Source organism: Equus przewalskii, chromosome 9, assembly GCF_037783145.1.
Source record: "Equus przewalskii isolate Varuska chromosome 9, EquPr2, whole genome shotgun sequence".
In the NCBI taxonomy this organism is placed as follows: Eukaryota; Metazoa; Chordata; class Mammalia; order Perissodactyla; family Equidae; genus Equus; species Equus przewalskii.
The window spans coordinates 20,942,626-20,965,678 of NC_091839.1; the positions used below are offsets into that span (position 1 = coordinate 20,942,626).

General features: G+C 43.3%; 1 protein-coding gene across 4 annotated transcripts; it reads left to right on the forward strand.

Moving 5' to 3' along the window:
• The first annotated feature begins 9,238 nt into the window (after nucleotides 1-9,238).
• LOC103554200 (N-formyl peptide receptor 2-like) lies at nucleotides 9,239-17,554 on the forward strand. Of its 4 annotated transcripts, none has more exons than XM_070558434.1 (2): nucleotides 9,239-9,306; nucleotides 11,063-17,554. In XM_070558434.1, exon 2 carries the CDS (start codon nucleotides 14,916-14,918, stop codon nucleotides 15,969-15,971), a length of 1,056 nt encoding a protein of 351 aa, XP_070414535.1. In that variant the 5' UTR covers nucleotides 9,239-9,306; nucleotides 11,063-14,915; the 3' UTR covers nucleotides 15,972-17,554. The 4 variants fall into 4 exon arrangements, with proteins under 4 accessions (XP_070414535.1, XP_008523377.1, XP_070414536.1 ...); XM_008525155.2 differs by having other exon boundaries at nucleotides 9,243-9,306; nucleotides 14,905-17,554; XM_070558435.1 differs by having other exon boundaries at nucleotides 9,244-9,311.
• Nucleotides 17,555-23,053: the final 5,499 nt, after the last annotated feature.

Below are 23,053 nucleotides of genomic sequence, written 5' to 3' on the forward strand. Positions count from 1 at the left end.
CAGGTCACAAGTGTAGAAATTAACAAAAGAAACCTTATCTAAATTGGAGTCAGGAAGGCCTCTGGGGGAGCTCTCAGGGCCTAGCACACATGGTCAATTACATTGAACTGGAAGAGCCAGATGCTTGCATCTTGGACAGGAAGAAAAACTACTTTACTACCGAAGAAAGATTTCTCTCCCCAGCAGGTACCAGCCCAGCCAATGAGAAACACCACAGCTCAGCCAATGAGAAACACTGCAGCTCAGCCAATGAGAAACACCACAGCTCAGCCAATGAGAAACGCCACAGCTCAGCCAATGAGAAACGCTGCAGCTCAGCCCATAAGAAATGCCACAGCTCAGCCAATGAGAAACACTGAAGCTCAGCCAATGTGAAATGCCACAGCTCAGCCAATGAGAAATACCACAGCTCAGCCAATCAGAAGCCATTGCCATCCTAAACTGTTACTTTCCCCCAATGGACTTTCCTTTAGAACAGCCCCTCCCTATTCCTCCTTTGTCTCTGTAAAGGCAGCTCCCATTCTTTGTCGGATTTGCCTATGGTTTGCCATAGCATGCGCATCCTGAATTGCGATTCTTTTGGCTAGTCCCAAATAAACTCATTTTGAGGCTTTTCAAGTCAATGCAAGGAAGGTGTTCTCTATCCTCCGTTCCTACATTCAAGGATTTCAGAGTAAAATCTACTGAATGATTTCCCATTCTGTTCATTGTCAAAGGGAAGTGTAATGAGGAAGGAAGACTTTGAGGACCACAAAGGACAGGTCTGACAGGAAAGGCCATGCTATGGTGGTCTGGATCTCAGAGAACAGAGAAAGCAGAGAAGAGCGGGCCTGTCTCCAGCAGGTGGAAATGACCGTAATGTTGATAGTGACCATGATATATACCAAGCCTTGGGCTACCCACTCCATATTCATTAGCTCTAACCAAAAGAGGGAGCTCAGATAGTTATGATAGCTCCCATGTTAAGGAAGACAAAAACGAGGTTCAAAAAGAGAAGTGACTTAAGTTCACACAAATAGTGACAGTGCTGCGATTTGAACACTACTCTTACAGAATCTTAAGCACATTTGCTTTGTCCTCCTTTCTCTCTCCCTCCATCCTTTCTTTCTCCTTCCTTTGCTTCTCTTTCCATCTCTCACCTCTCTCTCTATCTCTTTCCTTCCCCATCCTTCTCTTCTCTCTCCCTCTGCTCCTCCCTCCTTTTTTCTCTCTCAATAAAATTTTTGCTAAAGTTAAAATACATACAGAATGTTGCATATATCATAAATGTACCATCCATAAGTGTTCACAATGTTAACACACCTGTGTAGCCGGCCCCCAAATCAGGAAGCCGAACATCCCCACCAGCCCCATCCCAGTCACCCTACATGCACACAAGGGTACACACTGTCCTGACTCTAATCAGCAATGGTTAGTTCCCCGGTTTAAAAACCTCATGTAAATGGAACCATACAGTGTGTCCTCCTTCATGCCTGGTTTCTTTTGCTCAACACCGTGTCTGTGAGATGCATCCACAGTTGTGCACATGGTTATGATTTGTTCACACTCATTCCTATAGGGTTAGAATCTCATTCTGTGAATACACTCTGACTCTTCTCACTGTGCAGACAAGCCTGTTCAGGAGGAATTGTTAAAAGGCCATTTCAAAAATGAGAAGACAGAGGCTCAAAGATCCAGAAGTCTGGGGCCCCGGCACTACCTCTTAGTCACCCAAGAGCTGTGGTTCTCAGTTCTCTACCTCTTGGATCTGTTTCTGATCTGCCCAAATCTTCTCAAGCTTTCAAGATTTCCGAAGCAGCAGGGCTGAGGGACAAGAAGGGGAAGCAGACCTGGGGCAGCTTGAGGAACAGGAACCTGGGTCCCTTTCAATTTCCCAACAGCCAAAGATGTGAGACCACAATGCCTGTGTTAGCACCATTAGGGGGAAGCTGGTGCTCCCTGGGAACCTAAATATCCAACCCCTGACCTCCTTCCATTGCATCACATCCATACTCCTACTATCCGGCAGCCATCTGCATGTTGGGAGTTGATCAGTGAAGTTCTGGCTGAGGCCATGCAGATCTCTTGGAGGTTTTAAAGGTTACTTGCACATGCCAATGGCTGTCTCCTAAACACATTTGTCAGAAGCAGAAAGAAATCTGGGAAACAGGAGAGCGTGAGGACACTCATTCCTTCCTGTTATGTGGGGCCTGTGTGCCAGGCTCCATGGCTAAAACACAGAGGCAAAATGGACCCAGAACAGCCTTAAGCTCAGAGTGTGGTGGGGGAGGAGGGAGGGAGGGCCTCAGTCATACTACAGCCACACAGGCCAAGACATTGGCCACTAGCCCTATGCCACTATTTCGATTTAAATGAATTAAAATTGAATTTATAAGCTAGCTCCTCCACTGGTTATTTAGACTCTGAGCTGGATACTCTGCTGCCATGAAAAAGGGTGCAGTCCATGAGGAAGAAAGTGAGGAATGGCTGTTGGCAGGTACAGTGGTCGATTCTGACACCAGTGCCCATGCCTGGGTTTCCCCCACACCAAGCAGGGTCTGAGACCAGGTGGGTGTCCTCTAATTCAACTCAATTCTGACACTATCTACCTGGGGATAGCATCAGTCACCACAGGTCAAGGGCTCAGTCCTACAAGACTGCCGTCCACTTCAGATGCCAATCACAAGTCCAGCCTGATACCTGTGCTTCTGGCAGACTGGCTATAAATCAGAGGTTCCCATGACTACCTCTTTGGGTTCAATTATTTTGCTAGGGTGGCTCAGAGAATTCAGGAAAACAGTTTAATCACTAGATTATCAGTTTATTACTAAGAATATTAAAGGCTGTGAATCAATAGCCAGATAAAGAGATGCATAGGGTGAGGTCCTGAACAAAGGAGCTTTTGTCCTTGTGGAATTCAGGGTCCAGCATGGTGGCACATGGAAGCATTCTGATTCACCAACCTCTAGGCTCTCCAAACACTGTCCTTCTGGGTTTATGGAGGCTTCATTACATTGATGGGATTGATTAAATCATTACTCATTGGTGATTGAACTCAATGTCTGGCCCCTCTCCCCTCCCCGGAGGTCCCACTCTCTAACCACATGGTTGGTTCCTCTGGTGACTAGCCCCCATCCTTAGATGTCTTCCAAAAGTCACTTCATTAACATAACAAAAGAAATTTTGTTAAAAAATTTTGTTTAAAAAATTATGCTCTCATCACAGGAAACTCCAAGAGTTTTAGGAGCTCCCTGCCAGGACCTAGGATGAAGACCTAATATATTTTTCTTAAAATAAATCACAGTATCACATATGCTCCTTTAGCTAAGGCAGATTACTTAGCTAAAGATGACAAGGTATTTACCCTCCAAGAGAAAATACTGGGATAAAGGTGTAGAGAGAACACAGGCAGTCCCACAAAAACCTGCACAAACGTTCACAGCACCACACTCCACAACAGCTAGCAGGTGGAGACAACCAAAATGTCCATCAACAGATGAGTGGAGAAACAAAATGTGGTCCATCCATATCACGGAATATTATACAGCCATAAAAAGCAATGAAGTCTTCCACCTGGTACAATATGGATGAACATTGAAAAGTGAAAGAAGCCAGACACAAAAGGTCATGTATTGTATGATTCCATTCAGATGAAATATCCAGAATAGGGATATTCACAGAGACAGAAAGCAAATTAGTTTCCAGGGACTGGGGAATGTGGAGTTACTGCTTGATGGGTACAGAGTTTCTGTTTGGGGGGATGAAAAAGTTCTGGAACTAGACGGTGGTGATGGTTGCACTGCAATGTGAATGTACTTAAAGCCGCTGAATTATATGCTTAAAATGGTTAACATGGCAAATATTGTGCTATATGTGTTTTATCACAATTTTTATAAAGAAAAGGAGGAAGAAGGTGTATGAACATCAGAAAATCGATGGGAGACAGTTTCTGTGACTTGGCAGGCAGTCGTGAGCTAAGGGTTTCTTCCTCCTATGACCCTCTTCCTGAGGGCTGCAAGGTAGGCAACTTCTCCATCCCAGACTCTGCCCCTCTCTCTCAGGGGGAATGAAAGCCTCTTTTCCTCTGCCATTGTGAGAGATCAGGGGCAATACCTGGTTAGTTTTCAAAGTGAGGCAAAATGGATCAGTGGGTGATACGAGACACGATACAGTACTTGATACCAGGGTGGAATCAAGGAATCACACACTGTGGAGTCTGTGCTTGAGGAAGTCAGAGCAGGAGACCCCATTTCCACACTTGTCTCTGTGGTTGTCTCCACCTGATGTATGGGATGCACTTTTCCATCCACTGGCTGGGCTCAGTACTCTTGGGGACGAAAAAGCACATGACAGTGTTCTGTCCAAATGCCTGCTGGGTGTGAGATTTGATTAGATTCAGTATGCAGACCACAAGCCAGGCTCTTGCAAAGAGCTTTTCTTCCCTTCTAACCCTTGCAGCAACCTTCTCAAATGGTTGTCGTGGGGAGGAAGTAGGTGAATACCAGAAAGCATGGACCAGTGAGTGACACACAGTACACACTGAGTAATGTTAGTTTATTCTTTTTCTTATTATTATTATACCCATTTTATAGAAGAACAAACTGAGACTTAGAACATTTAAGTTAATTGCTTAAAGTCACCCAACAGCTCAGGCTGTCAGATTCCAGCAAAGCTCTCTCTCTGCCCCTGCCCTGCCATCCTGCCTCCACGGCTGAGCTCTCTAACACAGCATCCACTCACCATGTCAGGCTCTGGGGCACTTGAAATATGCCTAGGACTATTTGGGCAGGGACATAAGAGGAAAATACCCATCAGAACTCAAAGATTTAGGATGAGAAAACTAACGTGACATATCTCAATAATAATTTTTATATTGACTACAGATTGAAATGATAATAATTTAGTCATAGAAGATCAAGTAAAATATTTTATAAAGATGAACTTTACTTGTTTCTTCTTGCTTTTTCACAGTGCCTGTCGGACAATTTGAAGGTCCATGCGTGGTTCGCATTTCTCCAGAACTTCGATGCTCTACAGTCTCAGAAATAACCTGGAGGGGTTTTCCCGCCCCACCCACCATCCGACCACAGAGACACCCTGAGAGCTATCTGTCCTCAAGAATCTCTAAGGCAACCATTTGAAAAGACTGATGCAATGAATCAGGAAGAGTCTGTAATGAGAGGAGGGGACACACCAGAGAGGAAAAGCTGTGCAATTGTGACTCCACCAAGGTTTGAGGGTGGGGGAGAAAACCTGTGGTCTGCAACCTGTGACCTACGTGGCAGTCACTGTACCGCATTCTTACCTTCTTGCCTCTGATCTCAACAAGCTCTGAATTGGCTAAGCATCATTATCACCTTGTGACAGAAGAAGAAACTTGGACTTAGAGAGGGTAAGTGACTGGCCTAAGGTCTAAGGTTGCAGTTCCTGAGGCAGCAGAGCTGAGCCCTGCTGATGGGTCTCAAGGAACATCCAGACCAGTCTCTTCATGTGGAGGCGCATCACTGCTCTGGAAATCTACGCTTCCCTGTTACATTCTTTCTTCCCATGAACCTATTAATTATTTTCCCCCTTCTGATTTCTCCTCGAAGCTTAGAACCTCCTCTCCCATCCCCTCTCAGCTGATGTCCTTGCCTCACACTCCACCAAATCCACCCTACTGTCTGCTCCTGCTCCACCGCTCTCTGCCTTTGCCTCTCCGACAAGAGAACAAGCAGCTCTGCCCAAGACCTGTCCTCTGTTGTCCTCTGAATCCCGGCCCCCTCACTTTCTCAAAATCTTACCCCATTCGCTGATCTCTTCTCGCTCCTGCAGCATCAATATTTTCCCTCCACTCCATCACTCCCAGCAGCAGCCCAATATTGTCTAGAACTTCTTCTTTTTCTTTTTAAATTTATCCCTCAAGTCCACGTGCTTCTTTAGTTCCCAACCAAATCCTTGGCTCTCCTTCACAGCACCACCTCCTGACAGAGTTGGGAACGTTTGCTGTACTCATTTCTTCACCTTACATTTCTCTACAACTCACTCCAAAGAGTCTTTGTCCCCACCATGCTATGGAGCATACCCTTGTCTAGCTCCCCAGCCCCCAGACATTTCTCACCTGGACTTTCCACAGACTGTGGGCTTGCTAAGGACAGTTCTAAGTTCTGGTCTGAGGAGAGTGACTCTGGACTAACGGTCTTAGCAGCAGATACCCAAAGGGATGGGAAAGGGATAAATGAGCTGAAACCAATTGAGGAACAGGAAACCAGGCCTCTTGTGCTTCTCAATGGCCCCAAGAATACACTCATATGGCACTTGTTTTAACAGCATTTGGGGAGTAGACTAGGCCCTTTTAGAAACTCCACTATCTATGGGTTGTTTTCCTCAACCTCCATCCTCTGTGGGATGCCAAAGTTCAACTCCTTCAATATCAGGTGTCAAGGAATCTGAGTAGCTCTTCAACAACTTCACCTGGATCTCTGGCAACATTCTCCACCCTAAGATCTCTGCCTCCAATTGGGAACATTCTCAAATCCATCCCTTTGATGGACACTAGGACAGGTTTCTTCCCCTGAAACACACAAGTGACAAGTCCTTCTCCTGCTTAAATGGCTTTTTATGTTCTGAAGGAGAAATTCCAAGTCCTTCTTGTGGCATTCAAGACCCTCTGAGAGATGGCCCTGCCGTCCTCTATAGCTCCCTTGCTTATTGCTCTCTGCCCCACCATCTGTGCTCCAACAACCAAATGAAACCTATTTCTTGGCCTGTTTCCTGTGCATTTTCCCTCCCCTCTGCCTGTAAAGCAATTTTCTTTCGCCTCTTTACCTTGGGCTCTAAGACTCAGCCTAGATGCTATCTCTTCCAGGAAGTGACCCTAGACCCTGTCAGTCTCAGTTGGCTCTTCCTTTTAGGAGATCCCGTAATGACCCAGTCATCACTCCATCACTACATATACCCCCACTCCACCTCTCTAAGCACTGCACTCTCATCTCTCCATCCAACTGGTCAGCTTCTCTAGGGCAGAGCCCATGATTGATTAACCTCTATGTCCCTATGAGCCAGCATGGGAGCGCTTCTCTGGAGGCTATACATATATAATACCTGCCACCCTTATCCCTTGATAAGTGAACTTCATTATATTCAGTTGAAATGTACTTTCATTAGAAGCCAATCATGGCAACCTCATTAATTAATTGTTATTTTTTTGCCAAAGATTGGACTAGAGACGGGTATGTCACTCAGTTCTGCCAATGAAAGGTAAGACAAGGTCCCGTAGAGACTCTAGAAAAAGTTTCCTTCCTTATAAAATGAGAGAGGCATGTGAGTGAAGTCAATTTTTATGCTCATCCTCATTCTTGTGGCTTGGGAGGTTATGGGGATGTGATGTCTGGAACAATGGCAACCATCTTGTAGTCATGTTCAAGAATCCCTTGAAAGAAAACTAATAAAATGGTGCCATGGAAGGATTAAATTAAACTCAATTCCTGTTGAAACTCAGAATGTGACTCCTTCTAAATTTCTTAAAATAATAAATTTCTTCATGATTTAAGTGATTCACAGGTTTCCTATAACTTAGACTTGAAAACATCCTATTGGTACAGTGATATGGGAGAAACAAAGAAAATTATCTTTATCTCCTTCTCTTGGACATTTGTTTTCTGGCTCTCTCCTTTTCTCCATGGTTATATTGGAGATATATATATCTCCATTGGGTTTGAGAATAACTCTATAGAACATTCTGATGGTGCTTAAAACCTCAGGAAGGGCCTATAATCTCAAATCAGTGGCTCACAAATTACCCCCTTCAGGAGCAGGCTAGGAGATTACGGTGATGGTGTTCAGTGAATGGTGCTCTCTCACTCATCTCCTGTACCTCTCTCTTTGTTTTTGGTTACCATTTCTTTTAGCACCAATGTGGTATAATAGGAAATGTATTTGGTCTTTGTCACTGGTTCCTGGCACAAGCCTCCTAAAACTCTTGCAATTTCTTGAGTGATTTTTTTTCTTTTTTTATTTATAAGGAGCCCCTTTTGATCACACCAGAGTTTATGCTAATGAGGTGACTTACAGTGGCACCCCTAGATAGCCTCAGAATGACCAGGGGTTACAGCTTGAAACCTTTAGTCCAACATGCTGACCTCTGTGTAGGGGAGGTGGAAGCGGTTTTGCAGATTTCTCCCTATGAAAACTCTTGAACAGGGGCTGGCCCCATTGGCTCGGTTCTTAAGTGCACATGTTCTGCTTTAGTGGCCCAGGGTTCACTGGTTCAGATCCCGGGAGCGCACATGGCACCACTTGGCAAGACATGCTGTGGTAGGCATCCCACATATAAAGTACAGGAAGATGGGCACATGTCTTAGCTCAGGGCCAGTCTTCCTCAGCAAAAAGAGGAGGATTGGCAGCAGTTAGCTCAGGGCTAATCTTCCTCAAAAAACTCTTGAACAGTGAGTTTTGATGAGCTTCCGGGTTGGTTAACCCATCAAGGTTTGGAAGGGTGATGCGCTCAGAGAGGACATGGAAGCTCTGCACAAACCTTCCCCCATACCTTGCCCTATGAATTTCTTCCATTTGGCTCTTCTTGACTAGTATCCTTTATATAAAACAGTGGTAAACATAAGTAAATTGCCTTCCTGAGTTCTGTGAGCCATTCTAGTAAATTGTTGAACCTGAGAACTGGTCGTGGGAACCCCAGATTTATAGCTGGTCAGACAGGAGTATAGGTAGCCACCTGGGACATGCAAGTGGCATCTGCAGTGGGGGTAGTCTTGTGGGATGAGCCTTTTAACTTGTGGGATCCGATGCTAGCTCCAGATAGATACTGTCAGAATTGAATTCAATTGTAGGACACCCAGGTGGGATCCACAGGGAATTACAAAATTGCTTGGTGTAGAAAAAACCCACAAATTTGGTGTCAGAGAGTCATGTGATTAGAGAAAAAAGATTTTGTTTAACCATCATTATCTGTGTTTTTTTTTTTACCTGCCCCTAATTCTTCTCACCACAGCAATTGTGTCTTTCATTTTCCTGAATCTCTGAAGGAGAAAAGGCATGGACACACAGATTCCTTGACCCTTGGTATTCAGAGGACTGATCTCCTGTCTCCCACAGAAGGTTGGAGCTGAGGGGAATGTTCAGGCATTAAGTTTCTAAGGAGAGTTATTCTGTCAGCATCTCCAGGTTGCTTTTTGGAAATTGCAAGATCCTCTGAGTTTCTGCCACCTGATAGGTTCCAGCTTCATTGTCCCTCCCCCTTGTCTTTCAATAAAGCATTTGCAGAAGCCCTTCCACCCACATTGCTCAGCAAGAAGCCAGGAACCAGCCACAGGAAAAGGATCTCAGCTAGTGGTAAGGTGGGGGCCTGACAATTTAAAAATTGTTATTTGGACATCTCCTCTGTGGCCGATGCCTCCTAAACTCTAGAGCTGGGCTACGCAATATAATATGCACTTGCCGCACATGGTCATTGACCTGAGATGTGCTGTAGGTGTAAAATGCAGTTAGGATCTTCAAAGACTTAGCACAAGAAAAGAATGTAAAATATCTCATTGATCTCATTGATAATTCTTATATTGGTTCCGTGTTCAAATGATATTCTTCTTGATAGGTTAAATAAAGTATGCTATTAAAAATCATTAATATGTTATTAAAAATAATTTCTTTCACTTTGTAAAAGGAACTGTAAGTCACATATGTGTAACTCACATTGTGACTTGCCTTGATGGTTCACATTTATGTGTTGGACAGCATTACTCTAGAGATGTAGTGTTGAAAGGAATTAGTCATCTTGTGGAGCTCGTATCCTGAGTGGATGGTATTTATAATGGAAACAAATGAATGGATAAACCGATAAGAAAAGTGTCTGGTGAGATGGCCTGTGCATGGGGTAGCAGATTTTCACTATGGGTCAGGCTGGTCCTCTCTGATGATGAAATGTCTAAGCTGAGATATGAATATTCAGAAAGAGCCAGATGTGGGAAGCCTGGAAGGAAAAGCATTGTAGGCAGAGAAACAGAAGACACAAAAGCAATGAGATGGCAATGAGTTTGGCGTGTTCAAGGAATCAAAGGAATTCAGGGTGGATGGAGCACAGTGTGTGAGGGGAGAGTGGATGTGTGAGGTATGAGGGACACACTGGGCGGATCCAGGAGTGCTTGGTAAACTTGAATTAGGAGTTTGGAAGCCATTGGTGGGTGTTGAGCAGGATAATGTCAGGATCTGATTTGTGTTTTTGAAAGACCATTTGGCTTCTGTCAGAAAGGACTGGGGTAGGGGGCAGCATCAGGAGCAGGAACAAGCTATTTGCAAGGTTAGTGCAAATATGCAGGTCAGATGAGGCCATGGATAAGGGAGGTGGTGATGGACATGATCCCGGGTGTGGATTCAGTTGCTCTGTAGATAGAGTGAACAGACTTGGATTGGACGGGGTGGTGAGGGAAAGGAAAATCGAGGGTCAGTTTCAGATTTGGAGCTTTAACAACTGAATGTTTAAGCTCCCAATAGATCCAGATACTGGGAGAGATGCAGACTTGGGAGGATGGAACAATTTAGAGTTTGGTTTGGGCAATGTTAGGTTTGGGGTGATTCTGGGATTCCCGTGGGGAGATGTCAAGTCAGTTGATTATACCAGGCTAGAGCTCTGGGGAGAAGCCAGGGCTGATGGTTTAGATCAGAAGTTATCAGCATGATGTTACAAGCCATGAGATTGTATAGAGGATGTCGGGGGTGGAGGTAGTTGCAAGCCCTAGAATGCCTCAAAATTTAGAGTCCAACTTGGAGACAAAAAAGCTAGTAAACTGGACTGAGAAGAGGCGGCCAAGTATGCTATAAAGACAACCAAAATTGTGTTATTTGTACATTTTTTCATCTCAAGGCATAAAAAAATCTGTCTCTAGAAGGAGGAAGAGGTTAAGTGGGTCCTATGTCACTGAGATATCAGGGTAAGAACTGGAGGCAGCATAGAGGCCATGAGCATCCTTAAGAAGAGCGCATTCCGTGGAGTGCTGAGGATCGAAGTCAATGTGGAGTGGGTTTAGGAGAAAAATGTGAGGTGAGAAGGTGCAGACACTCCCTTCTAAAGTTTGGCTGTGAATCTTCTTCACAGAAAGAATCCTCTTGGAGAAATAGGGCTGAAGCTGGAAAGGAATAAAGGCCAAGGATGGCTTCCTTTTGAAGAGAGGAGATATAATAACGTTTATGTGACAGTGAGAATGATCGAGTGGAAAGAAGATCCTTGGAGTGTTTTGGAGAAGAAAAGGGATGCTGCAGGAGGAAAATTCTTGGGAAGATGAGAGAGAGAGGGATCCAGAGCAAACATGGGGAGCGCGGCAGCCTTTGGAATGAACAAGAACTCTTTATTCACTGTAACAGGTGCAGTTAGATGGCAGGCTTTGGGTGAGAGAAGGCTAAAAAGTTAACAGCTAATTGTTATGATCTTCTCATTAAAATACAAAGGATGGGGGAAGTTAGGAAGTCTGAGAAGAAAGCAGAACTAAAAGCATTATTTCGAAGCATGGAAATGCAAATATGCTGGAGAAGAGGAGATCAGCTAACAAGGAAGTGCTGAGTTTCCATCTGAAATCTGTGGTTGAAAATCCAGAGTGCCCCTTAATAATTGTGACATTGAGTGACCCACTTCCCTCGCGAGGGTCATGGTTTCCTATTGTAACACACGACGAGGATACTTATGCAAAAGAAAAGATGTTGTAATTGGAGACGATAAAATGTACAGTGACTGGCACATATTTGGGATTCAACAAATAGCAGCCACCATAGTCCACGCGAGTGTCATCTGTGGTCACAGGTTCTCTCCTTAATGCTGCAACAAGGGTGGGCCCATAATTTTACAACTTTTCCCCACTGTCCTTTCCCCAGCTGTCATTGCACAATCGTCTTTCCTGGTTGTATCAACATTTTCAAAGCAACGATTTAGAGATTATTAAGCGCATCCTGTCTTCTGAGCGCCTTGCAGGGTGTCCAGTTGGCAGGTAGAGAGAAACAGACTCAGTTGAGGAGGTATGGGGTGGGAGAGAGTTAAGAGCACAATTCTGGTGGAATTGGTCTGCTGACCTCAAATTCTGACCCTACCTCTTCCTCACTGGGGGCATTAAACAATGAATATAACCTGCTGAAGTCTTAACTTCCTCTTCTGTACAATGGCCATGCTAATTGTATAACTAATATTATTCCATATTTACAATGAAACATAGTATGCTCGATGCATTATACATATTAACACTTGCAATACTGAGGGCCCCTACTAGATGAGTCATGATAAGCGTGAAAAGAGAAGCTCTTGGCATGTGGAAAAGGTTCATACGTAGTACTACTACTGTTTCGAGCATTGTTCTTGACCTGAACTTGAGCTTCTACAATATGTGGCCCCAGGACAAGACATAGAGCCTGGTGAGGATCGAGAGTTCATATTTGTTAAAGACTCACTCGGTCCTACTTAAAAGATTTCCATGTCTGTTCTCACTAATCCTCACCTGAAACACAGTCGTCACCACAAAATCACCTTCATTCTGCGGAGGAGGAAACTGAAGTTGGAAGAGATGTCACTGACTAAGAACTCAGTGAGCAGGGGTCAGAGATGAGATTAGAATACAGATTGACCAAACTCCAGAGCCCAGCACTCCTTACACTGTAACAGTGACTCTCAACTGGGGGTGAGGGAAAGCCCTCCAGGGGACATTTGACAATGTCTGTAGACACTTTTGGTTGTCACAACTGGAGGGAGGGGGTGCTACTGGCTTCTGATAGGCAGAGGCTATGGATGCTGCTAAACATCCTACAATGTAAGGTACCGTCCCCCACAACAAAGAACGATAGAGCCCCAAGTGTCAAAGGTATCACGGTTGAGAAACCCCACGCTACATGTAAAGCAATGTCCCATAGAAAACATTGGTGGAAGTGACTGGTAAAGACAGGAAGAACAAAAGGGAAAGGAGAAAGCAAAGGAGGGAAGGGCAGAGGGAGAAAAATCAATATCCTAGGGTGTGATCATCTCCCGGTAGTCTTGGGGGAATCCATTGAAAAGGCAGCACTTTAGAGAGGCAGAGAGAGAGGTTATGGAGTTGGTTAAATCTAGATTTCAAAGCTTGCTACATCCACTGACCGGCTGGGCATGACATTAAACAAAGCCCTGAAACCCTTAGGCCATAGTCTCCCCCCAATAAAAGATGGATGATAATGGATGTCCTGCAATATTATTATGAGTATTAAATGTGAACAGATGCTCTGTAACTGCTATTTCTCTTAAAGAAGCAGAATAGCCTAGGGTAAGATGGTTCTCAAATTTTTGAGGCCATAGGAAATCACCCTAACTTTTATTCAAAGAGATTCTAGGGTGTGGTTCATGAATGTACATTTTTTTTAAAGATTTTATTTTTTTCCTTTTTCTCCCCAAGGCCCCCAGTACATAGTTGTATATTCTTTGTTGTGGGTCCTTCTAGTTGTGGCATGTGGGACGCTGCCTCAGCGTGGTTTGATGAGCAGTGCCATGTCCGCGCCCAGGATTCGAACCGACAAAACACTGGGCCGCCTGCAGCAGAGTGCGCGAACTTAACCACTCGGCCACAGGGCCAGCCCCCGTGAATGTACATTTTTAAAGCCACCCTGGATGTTTCTGATATGGCTACCTGACTACACTGTTAGGAAATTTGGCCAAGTGGCATGGACACAGGGCTCAAACAGACCTCTGGGTTGAATTTGGATGCAATAGTTATAGGTGTGACCTGATCCAGAGGCAGACACTACACCTTTTGGATTCTCATCCTTAGAGCAAGGAAGTCTATCCCAGAAGTTCCCCAGGATATCTTCCATGGTGTTAGTGTCGAGGATTTAGTCATGTGCCCACTGCTAAAACAATCTCTTGTAAAGCAAAGGGGATACTAGTTCCAGCTTCTAGTGAGACTAATCTCAATTTGCCTCCAAAGATGGAGCAAGGGACATCTTCCCTGATGGGTGAGTGACTAAACAAAGTTGTGATTTGGTAGCAGAGAAGAATAGGGGAATGGATGTTGGGTGGGCACCAGCAATGTTGCTTGCAACCAGCAATACACAGTTGTGTAGTGGAGAAAAGACATGGAAATCAGATCAAGCAGGATTGAAGTCCTTCCTCTACCACTTACAACTTAAATGACCTTTGGCAGGTTTCATCATTGCTCTGAACAATTATGAATTTATTCTTATAAAAACTAGAAATAATGAACACTATGTCATGTAGATCAAATGAATCCCTATATACAGCAGTTGACACAATGCATGATCTCTAATAAGAACCCCATAAATATTATTAACAAAACTTACTACTCTCATACTCTTGTCCCACAGAATGCTAAAGCCGTACAATGAGTGAAAATTCTTTGCACCCCAAATAGAGGAGAGTGCCATAACAAACAGAGACAATGAAAAACAGAGGGTTGAACATAGAGACAGGGCCCCCTTCACTTACTTCCTTTAGCACAGAATCACAAGATGTAACATATTACTACATATTACCAGTAACTGTCCAAGATCCTCTTCAACTTTAAACTCAATCAAACTCTAAAACTTTAAAGACTAACCAAACAATAGGTCAAGGGTCCTCAGAGTAGGGAGGACAGGAGCTGGGAGTCTCAGAGAACCTGGAGCTGAAAGAGGCTGCACAGCTTGCCAACATCTGTGCATTAAGTCATGGGTGGAAGAAGATGTGAACCTGCTCACTCTGAGTCTGGTGCTTCCCTCACTCTGCTGAAGCTGCCTGCCATCAATTTTCTGTTGTCTATGCACCTTCAGTTCAGTATTCTGCTGGTGGACATTTTATAGCATGACTGGCCAGAAGGTTCAGTAGTGTGAGTATCCTGGTTGGAGTGAGAGCTTTAGTGGAAGTTGAGGTTGCTCATGAATGGGGATGCTGTAAGATGGTTCCACAGCTAAGAAATGGTCATTGCTGAAATGTTTCAGGTGTCAGCAAGATGGAAACCAACTTCTCCATCCCTCTGAATGGATCTGGTGAGGAGCCCCATGAGCCTCCTGGCTACGCTGTTGTGAATATCCTCTCATTGGTGGTGCTTGGGATCACTTTTGTCCTCGGCATCCTGGGCAACGGGCTTGTGATCTGGGTGACTGGATTCCGGATGGCACGCACAGTCACCACCCTCTGTTACCTGAACCTGGCCATAGCTGACTTCTCTTTCAGTGCTACTATTCCATTCCTCATGGTCTCAATGGCCATGAGAGAGCAATGGCCTTTTGGCTGGTTCCTATGCAAGTTAGTTGACAGTGTGGTGGACATCAACCTGTTTGGAAGTGTCTTCCTAATTGCTTTCATTGCTCTAGACCGCTGTATTTGTGTCCTGCATCCCGTCTGGGCCCAGAACCACCGCACTGTAGGTCTGGCTACAAAGCTGATCATTGGACCCTGGGTTCTTGCTGTACTCCTTACCTTCCAAATTTTCATTTTCGTGACTACAGCAAAGGATGAGAAAGGGAATACATACTGTACTTTCAACTTTAGATCCTGGGGTAACACCATGGAAGAGAGGATTAAGGTGTTCATCACCGTGATGACAACCAGAGGGATCATCCGGTTTATCATTGGCTTCAGTATGCCGATGTCCATCATCGCTATCTGCTATGGGCTTATTGCTGCCAAGATGCACAAAAAAGCTATGATAAAATCCAATCGTACCTTACGGGTCCTCACTGCTGTTGTGGCTTCTTTCTTTCTCTGTTGGTTCCCCTTTCAACTGCTGGCCCTTCTGGACACAGTCTGGATCAAAGAAATATATTTTGGTGGTAAGTACAGAATCATTGCTGTCCTGCTTATCCCAACGAGCTCCCTGGCCTTCTTTAACAGTTGCCTCAACCCAATACTCTATGTCTTCGTGGGTCGAGACTTCCGAAAGAGACTGATCCACTCCCTGCCAGCCAGTCTGGAGAGGGCCCTGAGTGAGGACTCAGCCCAGACCACTGACACAACAACCAAATCTTCTTCATCCCCTGCAGAAGTCCAGCTACAGGCAATGTAAGGGGACCTGGGGGACATTTTTGAGTTCTGCCTTCTCCTACCTTGCTCCCAGTTCCAGCTTCACCTTACCTTGGGTCATCCTGAGCCACTCAGCATGAAGTACTTTGATGTCCCCTGATTGGGAGACAAGAAGGACATAAGGGTACTATTCGTGTCATTTTTGCTTTTTGGACCTCAGCCTATAACCCGGTGTCAGTGGAGGTGTGAAACGAGAACAAGAGAAAGAGTGTTGGGGAATTGGTAATGCTTAAATGAGAGAATCTATTAAGGAGAAAACTTTACAATTTCACCATTAAGTAGGATGTTTGCTGCAGGGTTTTTTTTTTTAAAGATTTTATTTTTCCTTTTTCTCCCCAAAGCCCCCCTGTACATAGTTGTGTATTTTCAGTTGTGGCATGCGGGACACCGCCTCAGCATGGCTTGATGAGAGGTGCCATGTCTGCACTCAGGATCTGAACCGGCAAAACCTCAGGCCACTGAAGAGAAGCTCATGAACTTAACCACTCAGCCGTGGGGCCAATCCCTGTAGGGTTTTTTTTTTTTTTTAAGCTATTTTCTTTTAATCAGTTACAGAAGTTTTCTATTCCTACTTTATTAAGAGTCTTCTTTTTTTGCTCATGGATGGCTATTGGATTGTATCTATGCATTTTCGGCACATATTAAGATGACCCTATTATTTTTATCCTTTTATTTACATCATCACAAAGTACACTGATCAATTTTTGAATGTTAAACTACCCTGCATTCCTAGAATAAATCATGCTGCGTCATGATGTATTTTACATATTTGAGATTAATCTCACTAGATTGTTTAGAATTTTGGCATTTAAATTTATGTAAAGATGGATCTCTTATTTTACTTTCCTCTAATGCCCTAGTTAGGTTTTATTTCAAACTTATAATGGCCTCCTGAAAGGAGTCAGGAAGGGACTCCTCTCATTCTACTCCCTGGTGTTACATCTGTTATAAATGTTTAGAGAAATTCATCAGTGAAGCCAATCAGTTCTCAGGTTTTGTTTCTGGGAAGGTTTTAATGGCAGGGTCAATTTCTTTAACAGTTATTGGACTATTCAGATTTTCTATTTCCTCTTCCGTCAGTTTTGGTAAACTGTGACTTTCAAAGAATTTAGCCATTTCATCGAAACTGCCAAACTTATTGGCATGAAACAGTATAATAACTGTGTACAGCGCTTGTATGGTTTCCTTCATGTAATGAGAGTGTAAGCCGAGGGCAGGGATTTTGGACTGTATCGTTCACTGATGGATCTCCATATCCTATGTGTAAAATAGTGCCTGATATGTGACAGAGTCTCAATAAATAGTTGTGGAATTAATGAATCAATAAACAATTGTATCACCCAGGTGTCAAGTGAGAACCTTCAATGTCTAGTTAAAATTATCTCTGACCCTCCTATCATGCTTTGGGCCACACCCAGTGAACTCTCACCCCCGTGCCCACAATTTTTACAAATTCCCACGTGGTTTACATTTTATGAACACCTGTGGTTTAGGGTTTCTGCTAAAGTACTCTGGCTAACTGTTGCCTGACATCTTTGTTTTGAAATAAATCCGTCCACAATAGTACTGGGTCTTTTTCCTTGCTCTCTGTAAATAATCACTCACCAATTGTCCTTCAGTGCATAACATATTTTCCTGATGTTCTGGCAAAAGAAACAACTCAAAATAAATATCAATCTTATTTTCAAAAGCCCTTCTCCCTTTCCCTCCTGTCACTGCTAAAGTCTTTGCAATTCCAATGCAGAGCAGCTTACCCATCTCATCTGCATCCTTGACTCTTAGAAATGCTTTCCAGTTCCCAAGAAATGTGTACTCTTTAATGCCTAACTAAGGTGTGGCCATAGAAAATAAAGAATAAGAAAGAAATGAAGGGGGCAAAGCCAGGAGCCATGAAGGACAGTATACATCCTGTAGATAGAGAACCAGTGCTTCCAATTGGCTAATTGAGAAACTTCCTCCACTGGCAGGGCAGGGAGTTCTTGCTATTCCTGCCCACCAGCCTTGGTTAGTTGCAATAGAATAGTACCAGCTACATCCTCTCCTTTTTTCTTTTCTTCATTGGGAGTTTTCACTGTGGGTGCCCACTTCCCATTGCGTCATTGTATATTGGATCTCAGGAAGCTGTGGATTCTTTTAAGTTTATGGAATGCTCACCACAAAGAAACACTTCTTGGGGCTGCCTGGGTGGCACAGCGGTTAAGTTTACACGTTCTGATTCGGTGGCCTGGGCGTTGCCGGTTCAGATCCTGGGTGCTCATATGGCATCGCTTGGCAAGCCATGCTGTGGCAGGCGTCCCACATATAAAATAGAGGAAGATGTGCATGGATGTTAGCTCAAGGCCGGTCTTCCTCAGCAAAAAGAGGAGGATTGGCAGCAGATGTTAGCTCAGGGCTAATCTTCATCAAAAGAAAAGAAAAGAAAAGAAAAGAAACACTTCTAGACTTGACTGAGTCAAAAATGTCCAAAATAAAATTTCGGGGGCCTTGACCTTGAGAATGATGGGACTACTTCTGTTTGGGGAGAAGAGTATGCAGGGATGTTGAGTAGAAACAGGGGTAGGATGTGGTAAGAACTTCCAGCTTCTTCCCAATGTTCATCCCCTTCCTTCTTTAACAGAAGTGGGTAGAAACTGATCATCCTAAAACAATACTTTTCACAGCCATCCTTCCAGCTAGATGCAAGTAAGTCCTAAGCAATAAGACATAACGGTTGTGTCACATCAGTCCGTAAACAGCTTCCTCATTCTTTATAATACTTGCATGGTATTCCATTAGGCGGATGAAACAAAATTTATCACTCACATGTTAATAAACATTTAAATTGTTTCTAATCTTGTGCTGTTACCAACAATGCCTAACTGTGTACACACATGTCCCTTTGTGTGCGTGTGGTTTTATCTGTAGGGTAAATTAAAAGATAACATAATTTAGTTGACTTCCATGCTCTTATCTATTGCTAGGGGGTTAAAGGCCCATTGCTAATCTCTCTTAGGAAGACACCTTTTCCTGGTGCCTATATAGAAGCCTGATCAGGCTGCCCAGGAAAGATCAATGCAATCAAGAAATTACTGTAAATTTGTTTGGGTGTAGTAGTGGTATTGGGGTTATTGTTTTTAAAGTCCTTATCTTTTAGAGATACAGACGGAAGCAATTTATGATGGAATGGTTGAAACTTGCTTTAAAACATCCAAGAGTAGAAAAAAGAAAGGGGAAGAAAAATGCAATAACATTGGCAAAATATTTATAAGTGGTGAAGCTGGTGATTCATTATACTATTTTCTTTTCTTTTGTGTAAAACTTGAAATTCCTGTTAAGACCTTTCTTTAAAAGACTTTCTTAAACCCAGCAATCCGACATACCCTGAATTATATGTATTTATGTTCAGCAGCATCTGTGTTCACAAATGTTCATTGCAGAATTATTCATGGTAGCCCAAAGTAAAGAACCCCAAATTCATCAGAATAGAATGAACAAATTGTAGGGAATTCAGACAGTAAGTTATTATTCAGCAATAAACTAAAAAAAACCCTACATCAACATGGGTGAATCTCAGATATCATGTTGAGGAAATAACAGAAGACATAGAGTATGTACAGCTTGATTCCATTTATATTAAAAATAATTTTTTTGGGGTTTTTTTTGAGGAAGATTAGCCCTCAGCTAACTACTGCCAGTCCTCCTCTTTTTGCTGAGGAAGCCTGGCTCTGAGCTAACATCCGTGCCCATCTTCCTCTAGTTTATACGTGGGACGCCTACCACAGCATGGCTGCCAAGCAGTGCCATGTCCACACCCGGGATCCGAACCAGCAAACCCCGGGCCGCCGAGAAGCAGAACATGCGAACTTAACCGCTGCGCCACAGGGCCGGCCCCTATATTAAAAATAATTTTGATTAACAAAATTGAACTATACAGTTTAGGGATAGAAAACTATACAGCAAAACCATAAAGTGATGAAATGATTACCGTAATAGTCAAGACAGTGGTTGGAGTTGGATGGACGGAGAGAACATGATGAGGAAAAAGCATGTTGTGACTGGTGCCTTGTGGAATGCTGACAGTGATCTCTGTCTTGACTTTCTGGAGGAACATAGGTGTTTCTTTAATAAAAACGTATTGATATTCATGTTTATCTTTTATTCTTTTTTACCCCCTTAGGTCTGTTATATTCCACACTTTAAAAGTTAAAAAAACTATCAATCAAATTCAGGTGCCTTTTCCTTTATACCAGGAAAGTTTCATAGCTTATGGATCCAGGCTGCTTGAGGTAGTGCGACCCATTCATGTAGACACTGCAAACCTCTAATCTGGACTTATGAGGACAGGGAAAGCTGAAAGAGTCAAAAGGCGGCATCAGTAAGCAATCCTGGTATGACCAGCTTTGGGGTCCCTCTATTGGTCTCAAGTGCTGATGAAAACTAACTCATTGGAAATCAGGCTCCACCTTGTGACTGGGACAGCACACAGCAAGGAAATGGAAGTCCTGCTTCACCCTCAGTTCTATGACCTCACTGGGAGAGACCCCCTAGGAGCTTGGTTATTTTCCGTGAGCTCACGCAGAGGGAATGTCTAAGTGCATCTGAACAAAGAACTTTGTTTTTTTAAATCCAGAAATTCCCCTTCATTCTAGAATGTACATTCCAGAGAAGGGAGGGTCTGGAGATCTCTCCTGTATCTATCCCTACCTAAGAGTTCCCACTGCTACTAGATAAGCAAAAGTCTGTGTAAGTGTTTCAAAATCTTGGGACACCTGGATTGTTCAACTGGGTTTTCCCCTCACATTCCCATCTCATGCCTCTCCCAGCTCCAAAGAACATCTAGGTAACTGTTTCCCAAATCTTGATCTACAACTGATGTTCTACCATCAGAATCACCTGGCAAGGTGTTTTTTTAAATATGGGTTCCATCAAGGCAGCCTCAAGACATCTGGTTAATAATGTCTCGTGCAGAACACAGGAATCTCTATTTATTCACAAAGATCCCTGGTATTTGTGATGTGCAGATTCCTCTGATCATTAGCAATTGAATAAATGCTCTCTTTACAAGAGAACAGAGTAAGAACTAATATTAGATCTTGGAAACACGGACATATCTGTATAGTCCACACTCAGGAACTAATAGTCTTCTTCCTGTGGGGCTGGTGAGGCAGCCATTGGGAGGCAATGTGAACAGAAGTTCACTTAGCAACAAAAATCTTGACAGAAAGGGTGTTGACCCCAACGTCTTGTTCAAGGCCCTCTGGAGCTACTCTGGTCTTGGTAAGATGTCAATGTTCCGTATTTCTGAAGGGAGAGGTTCTCAGAATAGTTAACCGTTAACTAATTAATCAGAAAGACATCTTCCCTACCCTTTCCACCTCGAAATTCTTAGCCTCCATAATCACATGAACCAATACCTTACCCAACACCCTATTGCTTCTGTTTCTCTGGAGAACACTGATATATTAAAGCATTACTGTTCTTTTTGCTGGGTACAAGGGTATGGTGGCTATAGCCTTTTTAAATTCTTATCCGCTACAGATACATATTAAAGCATTTAAGGGGGAAATCATACGACACATGACGTTAGATTAGAACATCCCTGGGGAAAAAAGGAAAGAAAGACAATCAATGAGAGATCAACAAAATGTTTTAAATTGTTGAAGTTTTCTAATCTTGCATATGTTTATAGTTTCTATTTTAAAGTCTTTTTAAAATCACTCTATGATCCAACAAATCCACTCCTAGATACATGCCCTACCAAAAAAATGTGTGCTTATGAACACTAGGATACATAATATGTGAGGGAAAAACACAGGTGAACAGAGTGTGCCCAAGATGATAAAATATTTATATATCTCAAAATAGCCCCAAACTGGAAACAAACCAAATGTCCACCAAACATGGGATAAACACTTGCAGTATATTCCTAAAATAAATTACTAAATACGAATAAAAATGATCGAGTTAGCTACACAATATGGATGAATATTAAAGTCATCACGGTAAATGAAAAAAAGTTACATGCATCAGAATAGACAGGTCATATTCCGTTTACATGAAGTTTCTCAAAAGGCAAAATTAACAATACTTCTTAGGTATGCATAATTAGGTATCAAAGGTATTTTTCAAAAACAAGGAATGCATTACACAAAAGCCAAGAGTGTGATCACAGCTCAGGGGAGAGAGCAGATCTGATCTGTAAAGTATCTGAAAAGCCGACATGGCTGGCTGGCAGGCTTGTGGGGTTCTGGTAAGTTTCCATTTCTTGACCTTTGTGAGGGCACATAGGTATCTGTTTTACAAGAATGGGTTTTCTGCACATTTATGTTTTATGCACTTTTCTGCACATTTGTTGTTTCACAATAAAAGGGTTATTATTATTTTTTAAAAATCTATCTATCATGTGTGTACCCTGCCCTTTACCTTAAAGAAACCTCACAGCTCCTGGAATCCAGGCTGAACTAGGGCAACCTATTGCTATCGGAGCTGTGGTATCTCACATTGGGCTCCCTGGGGAGAAATCTAGGGCATCAAAGGACAGCAGAAGTGAAACACCTCTGGTTTGACCTGATGATGACACCACTCATGTTACCTGTATTTATCCCAAAAGCTAATTAAAACTCAAGTTAGAACACAATTTCCACCTCAAGATTGTTTAGAGCTACACCTCAATGAAGAAAGTGAAAGTTTTGCTAAATCTCACTTTTTCATCCTCCCTGGGAGAGCCCCTTAAGAAAACATGCTTACTTCGCTGTCAACTTCTCCAGGGTGAGTTTTCTGGGGCCCTTTGAATGAATAACCTTCCAGGAAATCCAGAGTATCCTCATCCATCCAGAATGTATATCCCAGAGATGGGCCCTCATTGCAACCCTCACTATTTCGAGACAGAAGAAAATAGGGTATAAATGTTCTACAATCTTGGGACACTCTGTTGTTCCACTGTGTCCCCTCTCATTCCCACCTCCCTCCCCCATCTCCAAACACCATCTGTGGTAGTGTGTACATAGTGTCTGTCTCTAGTGTGGCCATGACAGGATCACCTAGAGAGTGAGTTAAAAATACAGATTAAGAAACTACGTGTTCTGG